This window comes from Argiope bruennichi, chromosome 11 (genome assembly GCF_947563725.1).
Source record: "Argiope bruennichi chromosome 11, qqArgBrue1.1, whole genome shotgun sequence".
NCBI lineage: Eukaryota > Metazoa > Arthropoda > Arachnida > Araneae > Araneidae > Argiope > Argiope bruennichi.
In genome coordinates this window covers 5,301,455-5,317,562 of record NC_079161.1, presented here as the reverse complement: position 1 = coordinate 5,317,562, position 16,108 = coordinate 5,301,455, and the positions used below count along the sequence as shown (strand labels likewise).

Genomic DNA, 16,108 nt, shown 5'->3' with positions numbered 1-16,108 from the left:
ATATGGCATTTCAAAGAAAATTTATATTTTCAGAGGATGATGGTAGATGAGGCTGACATTGATCTTGTGGGTGGAGGTAGCAGCTCTCCTATGAGGGGTCAAAAGCGTATGTTAGATTCTCCTGTAGGTTCTCCCAGAACAAAACGGAAACCTGGACCCCTTCCCAAAGACTTTCCTGTCTGGAGACCTCAAAGTCCTATTCCGTTATCCCCTGCTTTGCCACTCAGTCCTACGAGTGACACTGATGATGAGTTATATATAATTGAGAAGGAAAGACAAGCCCCCACCCTTAGTAAGTTATGCATTTGGCTTATATTTTTAGCTTGCAATGTTTTATATTTGACAAAAGTGCACTTCAATTTTTTTCTAGAAGCATTGTTTATGATCTGAGAGCAATAAGATTTAGAGTCAAGACATAAACTCAGCTTTATGCATTTATTTATTGAATTCAGCAATCTAAAAATCATATAATTATCTGCTACTTAATGATGTATAGAAGCTGTTTTATCATGATTATAAAATTAAAAAGGATCTTTTAACTTTTATTATACAGTTACTCTAAATACTATGTCTAAATTCTTATTATATGCATTTATGCTGAAAATAATCAGATTACTATATATGGTATATTACTATATTGTGTATAGTATTAAGAAATTCATTAGAAAGAATGTAAAAAGGACTATTATTTGTTTCTGCCTTTAATTCTTTATGAGATAGATTAGAAAATTAATACAATTTATTTTGAGTGCTGTACAAATTTTTAACTTGCTTTGTAAACATTTTTTTCTTCCTTCCTTCAGCTCATGTTGATGATGGTCTCTTTAACTGGAACAGCAGCTCTGATATGCAGGGCATGAATCATATGAATTCTAGAAATGCCACAAATCATGTTGACTTGTGGGATAATCAAGAGACAGAACTCGAAATGCCCCCCCTTGTCCTAAATTGTTCAAATGAAATGAAATTTTTGCAGGACTCGGGCTGTAGAGCTGAAGTAATTCGCATTCGAAGTGCCTTTTTTAAAGAAGTACGAAAACCCGGGAGGAGTATGTAGAAATTCATTTTATTTCACCCTTTTTTTGTCTAATATTTAATGAAAAAAAGACTAGATATTTAGTATTGTAAATATGTGAAATGACTTATGCATTAGAATAGAAATCATTTATTTGATTAAATATTAAGGAATATTTTATTTTCTTTATTTAAGTATAAGTGTTGTTCATAACTAAGAAATTTGTAATTTTATTTTAATAAATATATTAAAGGAGAGTATCTTAAATTGTGGTTTGCACCTCTTTTAGAGAATTTGTGAAATCTCTTCTGAAGTGATCATATGCTTCTGGTTTTATATAAAATATGAGAGTTGGAATTTTAACTGCAGCAACTCTACTTACAGATAATACAAGACATACATGTTACTAAGTTTTTCTGTCCTTCAATGTAGTCATCAGTATCATTGTTAACCTGTTGCCAATGCTGTGGAAATTTTAGGATACCTATAACAGTCCCTATTCTGTTGGTGTTTTGAATGAAATGATCTACTGCCTGAAGAATCTCTGCTTCAGTTCTGAAGTGAATGCCACTAAGTGGTTCCTTCATCTTAGGAATCAAGTCAAAGTTTGAGGAGTATGATATAACACTTCCCAACCCCATTGATTGACTAAACCAACCACAGCTTTTCCTGTGTATGGCTGAACATTGTCATGCAATATGATAATTCTGCAGAAAATGTCGAAGCTTTTTTCTCAAAGCTTGTCTCAGCTTGTGCTACTTTTCATCTTCTTGGTGACATGTAATGATGACATTATTTCATCGATGCTTCAGTTGTTGCTCATAAGATTTGGCCCTTCTCCTCCAGTGTAATGATATGGCACAAGACTTTCATTCCCTCTCCTAGCACTCCAAATGGATATGAGAGGTATTGTATTGTAGCTATTTTTGTCAAATCGTACGGGACCCATCATGAAGCAATTTTTCTCATGCCTTCAGAATGTGCTTCACATTTTGAAGACATCTAATCCTGTTTCCGAGGCCAGTTCATGCATCTTATAGCAGTGATCACTGTCAATTAGGGCACAACAACATCCACTCCATCTTCACCTGGCCAACATGTCTGCCATATTTCGGTGTCTTTCACTGAAGGCCTTTAACCACCTTGCCACTTGTTCTGTAAGACAATGCAGATTTCCCTCAAGCCTCCTGAAGACCTTGATGGCACAGTCATGCTGTGTGATCTCTGGCACATTCAATCTTTATCTAACTTTGTTGTTCTTGTTTAAAAAAATTGTGAGAACACTACATTAGACCACAAATGTACACAAGGTTCAGTTCTTATCATTCGATAAGCTCATGATGTAGGAAGATAGACTTTTTCCTCTGAAGTAAGATAGGTATGTAACTAATGTGTGGTGTAAGCAACATTATTTGGTTTCATTGTGTGGTATTTCTACAGCAGTGTTGCCACTATTAAAATTCCAGCCCTCATATATATTAATACAAAAATTATTTTGATTAATGAATATTTTCTTAACAATTTTTATTGGATACATTGTGGGTAGTTGGTGAATCGTCAGCTTTCATCTGTAAAATTGTGTTTTATCAAAAAGGTGGCCTATATTAAAAATATTACAGTTAAATATCAGTACATAGTTGGAATATTCTTCGTTTATTAGGCAATATTCTTGAAATATACATTTGCAAGCAAGATTTCAACATTTTAGAAACAATTGCCATTTTTAGCTGGGTAATTATCTAGTAATTTTTAACTATTCATTAATATATTTTCCTTAATAGTAGATGATTAATATTCCTTTTTCTCTAGATAACTCTGTAAACATATGTATGTTTTTCGTTTAAGAAGTATTTGCTTAATCTGAAGAATAGAATCTGAATCTATATTTTTGCATTAATTACTCAAAATGCAAAGAATAATTGTGTATTTAAATGTGTGAGTCCTACTTATTTAAATAGAATAGAATCCAATAATTTAAGGAGATAAAAGTTGCAAATTGTTTGATATAGAAATTGTACAAATGTAGAAAGTGTTTGGTATTAAGTATGCAATTTAAATTTTTTGGCTTTTTATTAAAAAAAATGCCAAATTTGTTACTGAATAAAAAACAATACTGCATGTTTAAAATTATTTATTCGTTGCTGCTTAATTTATTGAAATTAAACATTCAGCAAGCATTTAATATATTTTTTGACAGTTTTTAAAAATTTGATAAGAATTAATAGGTGTATTATCTTTCAAATGTATAAAAGATTAAAACACCAGCCTGAGGCATGAAAAACAGTCTTGCGAATAAATTTGCCTTTTAATATATTTGCAAATTTTGCAGGTATAATCATGAAACTTTGTGTGCTTATGGATGAGTATTAAAGGAATATTTTACTCATTGATTTTTAGGTATCATATAAAAATCTTAATAGTCTGGAAACAAGTGTTTTCAAGCAATTGCTGACTTTATTTAATGATACTTTTTCAACTGAAAATATAATGCTTAATTGCAATATTTAAATAAATGCTTTTTCCATTATGCTAGGACATTGTGTATAATCATTTTTTTTAAAGGGCGTGCTTAAAATAATACGGATAAAATCTTTTATCCAAATTATTTGTACTTCTTGCATATATTATGGTTCTGATTTCTTAATCTGAATAACAATTTTTGTTTTTTATATCTTTAATAACAGTAAATTTTTTTCATGTTAAATCAGTAATGTATTTTGTATTTCTTTTTTTACAAATGATTCCATGTACTGAAATGTGAGAATTTATTAATGAATGTAGGAGAATGTATAGTGTAGAAATCTTGCATCTTGTAGAAATTTCTATGCTTACATATCTTGTATTCTTGGAGCTTGACATGTTTATGAATTCTAAATTTCACAAATGAAAATTTCATGATTATATTTAAAATTTATATAATATTCATTAATAGTTTCTAAATTAATTTTGATTAAAAAGTGAAATCACAATTTTTTGACTGTCAATTCCCCACTTTTTAAAAAGTAAATAATCATTTTGCAAATTCAAATACAAATGTATTAGGATATTATTTTCTTATTAGAAAATGAATAAAAATTACATGAAATTTATATTTTTAACCATGCTATCTTCCCTTCTTTTTACAGATTTTCGTCAACTCTTTAAGCAGTTGAAAGCTGTTGAAGGTAACCTAGACTTTCAAATGTATATGGTTCGAGAGGTGATAAATGAAGCGCTTAGGTTTAAAAGAAAGTATCTTATTAAGTTGCTAGAAGATTTCCAACAAAGGCTGTTGCAGAATAATAGGATAGCACACATTGAACCTCCAACTTATTCTAGGTAGTGCAAAGAACAACAAAAAACCCTTTTTTTATACCTGTAATTTTATGTATGAAATTTTGCACAGTTTTAATGTATAGTGGCTTTTTTAAAAACTGATTATGTAGTGTATCCACCTTTTGTTCTATTTTTAGCTGACTGGTTGATACCAGGTACAGTTCTTAGAGATTGGTAACAAACTTTTATTTTTCGGAAACTTGTGGAATTTCTTAGTGTACATAAAAACATCTGCAAAATAGCAAGAAAAAATCATCATTTGGTGAGACTGAATGTTTTTGTAAATAGTTCAGACTTGTGATATGCATTTTTCATTGTTTTTCTAAAAGAATCAATATTCTAGTTAAAAAAAATATATTTTTAAAGTAAAAAGTGGTGGGAGATAGATGTTGGGAAATGCTACGTCTCATATTATAAACAAGTGTCTTTTGTGTTCCACTGAGATTCTTGCATATTTGAGAAATGATTCAACATTTTTATATCCATTGCATTAAAAAAATGTCAGTCCTTACTAAATTTATATATATTTTTTTATTATTATATTGTCTAGAAATATTTTTTTTTCAAAAGTGTACAAAAACACACATGCATGTTTATCAAAAATGTATTTTAAAACTTCCAAGAATACATGCTTTTCTTTAAAAATAAAACTGGCAGAGTGTACACACTTAGAAGGACAATATGTATTTTTAAAAACTAAATCAAAATCTATAATTATTAATTTTTGCTTGACAAGAACCGATTTAAAAAACAACAACAATTGTTTTCAAAATTTATTTTAAGGAATATTTTTCAAATGTATATTTTTAAATATATTACAGCAAACTTGGGAAGCTCACTCATAATTCTTATGATGAAGATTGCCGAATTCTTTTATAAAATAATTTCATTTTAGTTAGAGCTACTGTTAAAAAAAAAAAAAAAAAGCAACTCTTGGTTCCTGAAATATAATTTACTACTTTTGGAGAAAGAATGATGAATTGAAACTAATAAATACATTTATTAATTGATAATTCATGGGGTGAGATAATTAATTAATGGATAATTGAATTAATTCATGGGGTGAGAAGAATTTCACATTGAAAAGATTTTAAGTGCATTTTAAGAAGGTAGTGCTGTAATTGGGTTAGAACACAGATAATTTATTCTGTTGTTTTTTCCCCTGTAAGATTTATAGAATAAGAAACTCGAAGATATATAGAATAAAATATTGCACATAAATAATTTACTAATATTGAAGTTGATATAATTTATCTAAACAGAGCAACTTGAATATCTGCTGAAACAAGCTTTGTTATTTTCGGAAATGTAAAAATATTTTACACAAGCTTTTATTAAATATCTTCATACTGACTTTGAGAATCTTCTCAAGAAGCATTTTCATTTAAAGAGCTGTAACAGATATTTAAAATGTCTTCTGTCAAGCTTCTTTATGAATTTGTGATGTAATAGAAAAGATACATTTTATTATAAAATGCTCGTTAAATTTTGTTACAATGACTTGATTTCATCCTGAATAGCTGAAAAAAAATATTGATATTTTTAATGAATTAAAAAGTTGAATAATATTATTAAAATATGTTATCATGAACTATTCATTTAGTTGTATGAATGTTTTTAGTCACGAATACAAGAAAGACTATTATTCCATTCACTATCTTTTTTATTTCTTGCAAATTTAATGATTTATTTTAATCTTTTGAAATAACTTGAAAATCAAAGATAATTATGTTTCTTAAAAAGGAGTGTAGCAATTATTAAAAATATAATACTTACTGTAATGTTAAATTGAAATATTTTCTGAGAAATTTGAAGAATTCAAGGAATGGAATTGTTGGAACTTAAGTTAACTTTACTTGACCATTAAACTACTACAGATAGAATGCATCACATATTAGTTAGTAGAACACATCACATAAATTTTTTGAAAGAAAATCAGACTTTGATGCAGTGAATAAAAATTACAAAAATGAACAGCATAGAAACAACATAAAAAGTTCAAATGTGTATGCATGTAAACCATATTAAAGGGCATAAATTATTTCTGTTCATATGTCGAAATATCATAAAATGTGTTTTCTTAAAGTTGTTTGAAAATTGTTATTACAAGCCCACTTTTAAAGTGGTGGTGTCAAGATTCTATGAGAATGAATACAATGTCATTTTCATTCTTGAATATCGATCATGTGTTTTGCACAACATGACTAAATACAGTTTTTGCACTATAAAACCATTCTTAAGTATTTTAATTTTTTAAGTACCCCTTAAATATTGCAGTAAAATGTTTTCCTTACAATTAACATCTTCAGAGTGGTAAGTCTAAACGATTCAGTAGGTATAGGTATTTTAGTAAATTTTTAAAGAAAATTATTTAAAATAATTGAACACATTTTAATCCCCTTGGAACACTTTTGCAAATTTTCAATGAAAATGAATTATGTTTCATTTATACAAATCTTTATGAATAAAAGCTAATGAAGACGGTCAATAAATTCAAATTGTTCTACAGAATGATGAATTGAAATTTTTTGAATAGATTTGCTTTGATTTTTTTTTCAATAGGCCATAGCAATATTATTATTTCGATTCAGGTATTTTTAGAAACATTCTGCTTCAGAAATAAGATTCCTAAAAGAAGAAAATTTCTTTGTCTGCAAAATGATTTCAGCATTTTGACACTATATAAAAAAATTAAGTATCAAAATATTCTAACAGAAATTATCTAATGAATTATTGGATACATAATGAAAGTGATGAAAGTTGAAAGCTTTATCATATATATAAGATATGTTTAGTAAAGGATTATTCAAAATACTTTGAATAAATTTGAGAAATATTGCTGTTAAAATTTTCTAACTTTATTTGAATTACAAATTAATGCAGTACAAAAAAAAGGGGGAGGAGGGGGAATCATATTACTGAAGTTTCTATTTTTTTAGAATTAGTTGATGGTTAATTAATAAGTCACATTTGTAGAACTATGGAAAATGCAAGAATTTGTAGTGAAAAAGGATATAATTAAGAGGTAAGTTTTTTTTCCCCCTTCCTATCTTTTAAAATATGATTAAAAGTATATTTTGTTTTGGGAAAATCAATAACATTACAGTTTTCTATAGTATGGCATAAATTTGATTCGTTAAATCCAGAATACAGTATATTTAGTCATGGTAGCAAAAAATGAGTGCTGAAGTCATGCTCAGAAATCATAAATTCTTATTTGGAAATAGGAGGTTTTCGTGGTATGTTTTCCTTTTTCCATTCAGAAAGGGTTCTCTAAAGTTTTGAGGATATTGTAAAGTTACCCTCCTTCCATGGTTCCTATTCTTCTTATTTTTTTTTAAATTAAGAATTTTTTTTTAACAAAATTAGGTTTTTTTAAAGGATTATAAAATAAGATTTTATAATTTAAGTAATAACAAGATTTTATGCATAAGAATGCAAATAATAAATGAAATATTTTCAACAAATACACCATTATTTTTTTGCTTACTATTTTTATATAGTACTTAAGTGAAGAGCAATAAAGGCAACCATTATGCTCATCTTGGAAATAATAAACCAAAACTTACAATCCAAAATGGATTTTGAAATCAATGCAAATAACCTTATTTTAATCATTGTACAGCTATTATTTAATGCTCGCTTCACAAACACATTTACAATTAACTGAAACAAAATGCTACTCCGATTTAATTTAATTTGAACAGTGTTTGGAAGAATAAACAAGAAGATATAAAAGACAAATATAAATCAGCAAACTCGTATTTGGATATAAACAAGTGAAATGCAGACTGAAATATTTTATATTTTAAGATGCTTTGTTAAAACCTTTATTCCTAAAATTATTTGTTTCCGCTATGCATTCAAAATCTATTCCTTTCTGGTTTTTTGGTTAGTCTGCAGACTACTATAGTATAGAAATCAGGTCTTTTATTTAACCCAACTGCAGTGTATTTCCTTTTCTTTTCATTGTTTTGAGATTGCTCATTCATTTATCAGACATTTAGATATGGCATTTTTTGTATATAATCTAAGTTCTTTTGTGATTTTCAAATTTCTCTACTCCCAAATTTTTTTCAATTAATTGAAAATGAAAACATTTTGCAACCTGTTTTCAAGATTTTCAATTCCGATGTTTTTATTGAAAGAAAATCAACCTTTTAACTATTGCCTGGTCTTGAAATAGTTCTTAATCTGAATCGTAAGTTAATTCCAACAATTTCTGACAAAACTTCTGACCATCTAAATATTTTGATAAAATCTTATTAATTCCATTTTTGTGTTTTTCAAATTTCTGACATTTATTGAATTGCAGCTACATTTCTCAATTTTTTAAAAAATTCTATTAAAATAGAATCGCATTTAAAAAAAATACTTGCAACTTATCAGAACAGAAAGAAGGGTTTTCATGTTATAGCAGGAGTGGCTTGTTTGGCCTCACATCTCGAATACAAGTTAGTTATGGGCAAGTAAGTAAGAGGGGAAGTGTCCACAACTTCAAATGAAAGCTAAGCTTTTGTCAGATTTGTAAAAACTCTGTTTCTAAAGAATTTCGCACTAAATTTACTGATATCGACATGCGAATCTTCGTTTGATAAATCAAACAATTTACAGTTGGAAGATTTTAAAAAACATCTTTCATGACACTGAAAATTTTCAACTCTTAAATATTTTTTTATATCCCATCCTAAAAATGACAAATATAATGTTAAAAATGCTTGGATAAGTTTGATCAGTAATAAGAAAAATCTCAGTTTGGTAGGTAGAATTGGAATTTTGCTATACTTTTAACCAATTTACGATTAACTTCCCCTTTCGAACACCATACAACACCAAATCATCATACATTTCGACTGCTGAGTCAACAAGGCTGCATTGTCTGAAACCTTATTTGGAAAAAATTCTTTGAGCGTTTTCCCATTCTTGGGAAATTTAATGCAATCTCGCCTTCTCGCCGGTGAATCCTAGAACAAGTCAGTGGCGGATTTAAGACGACGCAAGTAGGTTTATTAAAAATTTTATTTTCCAACTTGCCAAGCAATTAAGCTTGTAAAAAGTACAGGTTTTATGCTGGATAAAATATTGGGATAATTGGACCGAGGATACTTAATCGAGTAGAATTGCTCGGATTCCTATGTTTTATTACGTTTACTTATTAGAATATTTATAAAATCGAATATCGACTTTAATACAAACGTGAATGTCGTACAGTCTGGAGTCATAGTAAACAAATAAAAAAATATATATTCAGAGATAATAATAATAAAAAATAAACGTTAAAAAAATTATTCGCATTTCGAAAAATGTGTTGAAATATTAAACTAAATGGACCGTTTTATTAAAAGATGCTCCTTATAAAGAGCAAGAACTAGGGGCGCAAAATACTCAAGTCCGTCATTCGAGCAAATAATGTACGAGGGAGAGTCGAAAAATAAAGGGACATTTGAGAAAGATGCATTTATTCTAATTAGGGATTGCAATACCGGACCAAAAGTTCAATACCGGTATTCGGTATTTTTTAAATCTTAATACCGGGATACCGGTTTTAATACCGGTATTAGAAATTTTAGAAAAAGAAAGAAAACACAGGTGTTTTTTTGTTTTATTTGCCAGTTTTGTTAGAGAGTGTAAATATCACAAAAAATAATTTGTAACTTATAAATTATAACAGTATATAATCACAAAAAAGTATTTATTTAAATCACAAAAAAGTGTAAATATCACTATTCAGTCTGGGGTACTATTACACCTTTTTGAAATGTGATCTTAAAATTGTACTGTCATTAAGCCTGAAAAGTAATTTTGTGTAAAATGATCTTCAAATAAATCTGATCTTCAGATAAATAAATCAATCAATCGATTTTTCGTCGGATGGTTTTAGATATAGCTGATTTCTGTATTGTATTTTTGTTTGTTGATTTTTTTTATCGCTAATTTTAATTTTTGTTCAAGAGACAATTCCTTTCACATTAGTGCCATCAAAATCTCCGATAACTGTACCGAATTCTTCTGAATGAGGATAGGTTTGTGGGTAAAAAATTTTAAGAAAATTTTCTCTAAACTTAATCAGATTTGAATTGGTTATTTTCTTTTCTTCTTTTTAATTTTTAAAATAATTATAATTATGTAAATACCATAAGACATTTTCTATTTCGGTATGCCTATCTTCTGTGCGATTTTTCAATATAATATATAATTCTTCAGATAATGATGTGTACTGTTCTTTCAGTGACTGTAACATGAAATTTATTGTTGCATTAGCTGTTAATAAATTAGAATCTCTCTGACATAATGCCTTAATAGTCAGTTTTATTGGAAGTAGAGCTGATATAGTTCTGGATATTAAGTCGAATTCCTTATCTGAAAAATTAATTTACAGGTTTAAGTCGATTATTGCTTTTTGGATTGGATTTCTCAGTTTCAAAAATCGTTCCATCATTATGAATAAACTGTTCCAACTTGTTTTAGAATCTAATATTAACATATATTCTGTTTTATTTTCAGTTAGTATATATTTTAGTAATATATCCTTTTTATAGGGGAACGTTTAAATATCTTAACAATTTTTCGAACTTTATAAATTATAGGAAGCAATTTTTGATAGGTTAATATTTCATCCTCATTAGCAGTATCTTCTTCAAGAATTACATTGTCATTATCTTCATTGTCAATCTTACTCTCTTCAAAGTTGGAATCTGAAATTTCTATATCCACAATATTTGGATTCTTCTATTCTTTATTTTTTTGGTATAATACATCTATTACTCCTAATTGAATTCCATGTGCATAGCACATCTGCTGATTTGCACCAATCAACTTTCCTCCTTTTTTCATAATTGTTGCTCCATCAGTCGTTAAGGATACAATATTTTCTTTCAGGGATAATCCATGTTTTGATAATTTAGATTTAAGCAATTAATTAAGCCATTAATTAGCTAATTTCGCCTGTTATGGAGACATAAAAACAAAAACGCAGGCTATTTTGTTATGTCCGCGATACCTGAACATTTAGTGGAGAAATTTAAAAAATTTTTAGTAAATACCGTAAAACCGGTATTTAAACTTGTGAATACCGGTATTACAAAATTGTAAAAATGGCTCCAAATACCGGTATTCGGTATCCCGGTATTGCAATCCCTAATTCTAATGATGAAAAACTGAAACATAAGTTATTTTTTTACAAAACCTCTCTGGAATTCAACGCATGTTTCACAAGTTTTATTTTTTAATGTTGCTAAATGCTTTTAAACTGCTACATCGGTTGCAAATCTTCTTCCCCTTAGCACTTTCTTCAATGGTCCAAACATATGAAAATCGCTTGGAGCCAGTTTTGGATTGTATGGCGGATATTCCAGCACTTCGAAACGAAACTTTTTTTAAAATTATTATTTCGGCCGAGCGTTATCTTTCTGCTGAATGACACCTTTTTGGAGTTTTCCGCGACGTTTGGATCTGATTGCAGGTTTAAATTTAGTTCGCAATCACTGTATCTTCAACGACTTTCAAATTGTCCTCAGTGGTTGACGTCGATGGCCTGCCCAATGTTTCGTCGCCACATAAAGAAGTTCTGTCCTGCTTGAAGCGCTCTATCCATTCTTGGATCTTGCTTCGCGCAAAACAGCTGTCACCATACTGGCTTGCATTCGACGAAATATTTCCAGCAGGTTTAACACATTCCGCAAACAAAAGGCGAATCGCTGCTTTCATTTCCTTGTTCCATTGCAAATCGTCAATGGAGCTGCCATATTTAACGGTTTGCTACACTCCAACAACTAACGTGGGCATAAGAGTGACACGTTGCGTAGAAGTATTGCTAATGCAGCACTATCAGATAATAGCAGTGTTACCAAACCCTGGAAAAAGAAATTGCAAAAGTCGCTTTACTTTTTGACTTACCCTTGTATCTATATTTATATAAAGCTCAATGAGTGTGTGTTGGCGCTCTACAGGCCAGATCGTTCGACCTACAGCTATCAAATTTGGCACATGCATACCTTGGAGGTCCAGAATGTGCACTTGGGGTCTCTTATTTTGAATTTTTAATTAGAATTTTAACTATTAACTAGAAACTAACTTTCCCGACAAAAAAATCTTTTTATTTCACCATCGCCAAATGAGTAAGGCTTCAGTTTTTCCCCCGCGCTAACAAGGATTGGCTTAACATATTTTCGGCCGATTATTTCAAATGATTCTGGTTATTTTATTAGTGCTTGATGCATTTAAAATTAAACATTGTTAATGAATCGATCTTTCAAATTCATTCTGAAGTACTTTTGAATTAAAATAAAACAGAATAAAGGAAATTAAAAATTTCTAATCTTCGTAGCGTTACCCGAACTGGCTTAGAAAATTCACGCATTTGCGTTACCATAACTGGCTTAGAAAATTCACGCAGGCGCATTGTGTTCTGATTGTTGACAACTATTTTCAACGGATGCGGACTTGATTTAAATTATTTTTAGGTTAGTTTTATACTTTTGTAATTAAATTGTATTTATTTTAGTCATATATTTTTTGTTTATGCTTATAGTTTTAAGTACATCGTTTTTTTAAGTAGTTTTTTAACCTGTTTTCGACCGATTATTTTAAACGATCCTGTTTATTTCCTTAGTGTCTGATGAATTTAAAATTAAACATTCTTAATTAATCAATCTGCTCATGATGAATCTGAGAAAATTTTGTTGACAAATTCTTGAGATATTACATAAATTAAGAAAGATATTCTTCAGTGCCCTTAAGGTTTAAATGCTCAGTTACTGTTTTCAGTAATCATATTATTAAAAAAAATTGTTTCAGTAAAAAATATTATTATATTAATTGCAGATTAATCATTTCCACTTTAATTTAAAGCATAAATTCTACGGGAGCTAACGGAAAATTAGAGATACATATCACGTTATGGCTGAAGGCCTTTAAAATATTATGAATGAATTATATGACTATCAAAATTTGAAGCTTTAAAATATTTTGATGAAGAAACTATTAAAATAGGAGTTACATAAAATATTTAATTATTAAAATTTTAACGGGCATTAAGATTTGGCGAACCGGCTGGTCGCCAAAGGCGGCTAACATTAAATAGGTTCATCATCCCATGTCGATACTAGTTTAAATGAATTATTGACAACATGTAAACAACAATTGCCCTCATAACTAATCGCCTCAAGCGACTAGCTGGTTTGTCAAAAATAGTTTTCAGATAAGTCATTTAAAATTTCTCCAAATTGTTTCATATTATTTTAATTGTCTCGCAATGATGCAAATGATTTTTTCCAATGGAGGCAGTCCCACAACATCAGCGCTATCAGGAGTGTAAATATCTTCTAAGTTTCGCGGTATAGTAACTTTGCTTCTTTTTTTTTTTTATTTGTCTTGTGAACTCTGCAGATATGAAACAGAATCCATCTTCCTTGGCTTTCAACAATGGAAGAAAAACACGCGATTACTTGATGAAAATGGTTTGAATCTCAGTGCTGAAATATATTATTAAATACCGGCCAAAACGATGATTTTAAACCAGCTGGGGTGGTCTCCCCAAAATTTTCTCGCATACTCTGTAATAAATTTGTCATGTCAGAGAACGCCCTGTGTGGCACTAGCGTTATGAAATATTAACTTTTGGCCAGATTGTAGCATTTTTACTGAACCTGTCATGTGATCCTTGGCCAGTGTTTTGACGGCATGCTTTTATAGTATCCCAAAATAGAATTTGTCCGTTAGACGCTTTTTTCACAATCGATTGAAAAAAAAAAAAATGACACGAAATGCACTTGCAATCACAAAATTCCACACTAAATTTTATATTGCGTTTTTGAATTATCGCATTTACGTGTTAATGAAAATACTGACAAACGGTCAACCCTGGATTTCGCTTAAAATTTGACAGTTTTTTACACTATAGATGTTAAATTTGTACGAGTCTTATCTATCTAGCTTCCTACTTTTTGCAATTAGTTACGTTAATGACTAGGTTATCTAGCTACGTTTTGTAATTACCACGTCATCTAGCCCCCTACGTTATTGTGTTATCCTATATTCGGACAGACAGACAGACTTCTGAACAGATTTTACTCAGAATATGATAAAGATCGGCAAATTTGATGCTAAGATCGTATACCAAATTTCAACCGTCTAGTTCAAAGCGTTTTTGAGTTATCTTTTTCACAGACGGACATTTTCCAAAAATGCGTTTTTTGAACTCAAGAAGGTCTAAAACGTGGAGATACGACAAAATCTGGAGTTAAAATTTTTTGATGATTATTATACTTTCTCTATACTACATATATGAGAAAGTAAAAGTTGTCCATATTCAGCAGAAGTTCGCACGACTATTAAATTTGTATCATTAGAAAGAACAATTTTTTAAAATCTGAAACAGTGCAAAATTTTTGTGCAATAATATTTTTAGAAATTATCAGAAAAACGTCAAAATTCAGCTTAATTTTTAATTAAAATTAAAAACACACACACCCTTCTCCGATGTGCACATTCTCACTTTCCAAGGAATGGATGTGCCAAATGGGTAGCTGTAAGTCAAACGATCTGCCCTGCAGAGCGCGAACACACACATATTCATCTTTATTATTAATATCTATATTGAAGATTCTTTTGGTTTTCTTCAATTCGCAAGTTAAAAAAAAATCGCATTTTCTAATGGATAAAAAAAATAGAGATAGATGATAACATGTTTCTCAATTCGGTTATTCCGTAAAATTATGAAAATTTCATAAAATATCTCCAACTGTGGGATCAACCATGATAATTGAAGTCGCATATCATAATCACACCACTATTTCAAAACCGAAAGTGTGAAACGGCCATTTGCTTCGTTTCGGAAATGTTGAATGCCTCGACAAATATTAGATTATAAGCGTTAAAGAACAAATATGAAATCTTTCTATATAAAAAAAAAAGGTAAGGTTTCACACATTTCAGTTCAGTATTTTGAAAACAAAATGGATGACGTTGTCCAGAGGTGTGATGTCTGTTGGATTCCTTGTCAATAGTGGTGGTAATCTTTTCTTTGTCGTCGTTCGCCTTCTTCCATTCCGTGTAGATCGGTGATTGACATCACTCTCATTTATACCCTCCCCCCCCCCGTTTGTGGGATTTGTGACTTGGCAAAAACCCAATCATTGGCTTTGTTCTCTCTCCCTAGAAGTAATGGACGTACATTTCGCGCACTTTTCAAGCTCCCAAAGTAAAACTAACGTTAATTGAAAAATGAATTCATGAACTAACTAAATTTACTTTTCGCTTCTTTTTTTAATATTCCTTTCTGTATATTTCGTCATTGAATAATATTAATCGGAGTGGGAAATTCAAGTAAGTACTAAAGAAAAAAAAAATTAAAGATGAAAAAAATCCATTTCGTTTATTCTCAAAAATTTAAACGCATCTTCTAGCTAAATTATCACCTTGCCTGAAATCCTATCGACCCACTCCAATCACTTATGAAATTTTCCTTGCGGATTTTAAAATATTAATTTCAATCAAAGATAGAATTTTAACTATTTTAAAGGATTTATTCGAAATGTCTTTCTTGGTCATTTTATTATTGCTACTGATGCTCCAAAACACTCAAACGCACCTCAATTGCTGGTTTCGCTCTATTCGAATTCATCCTGTTAATTCCATTTTTACTGCAGAAAGTTTAGCCATTACTGAAGCACTAGATGTTCTCGTCGTCCTTGCACAAGATTGCCTGATTATTAAAGATTGCTACTCTGCGCTTACATTCTTGAAAAATATCTCCATCCAACTGCCAAAAATGACTCA

The 16,108-nt window shown here is 29.8% G+C and overlaps 1 protein-coding gene across 2 annotated transcripts in view; it reads left to right on the top strand.

Moving 5' to 3' along the window:
• The window catches only part of LOC129957132 (integrator complex subunit 6-like), a 29,269-nt gene extending 24,825 nt beyond the window's left edge, over positions 1-4,444 (top strand). For both annotated transcript variants that reach the window (XM_056069297.1, XM_056069296.1), the window contains exons 13-15: positions 34-292; positions 804-1,049; positions 4,141-4,444. In XM_056069297.1, coding sequence (XP_055925272.1) covers positions 34-292; positions 804-1,049; positions 4,141-4,337 — 702 coding nt within the window. In that variant the 3' untranslated portion in view covers positions 4,338-4,444. The remainder of the gene's footprint in view (positions 1-33; positions 293-803; positions 1,050-4,140) is intronic.
• Positions 4,445-16,108: the final 11,664 nt, after the last annotated feature.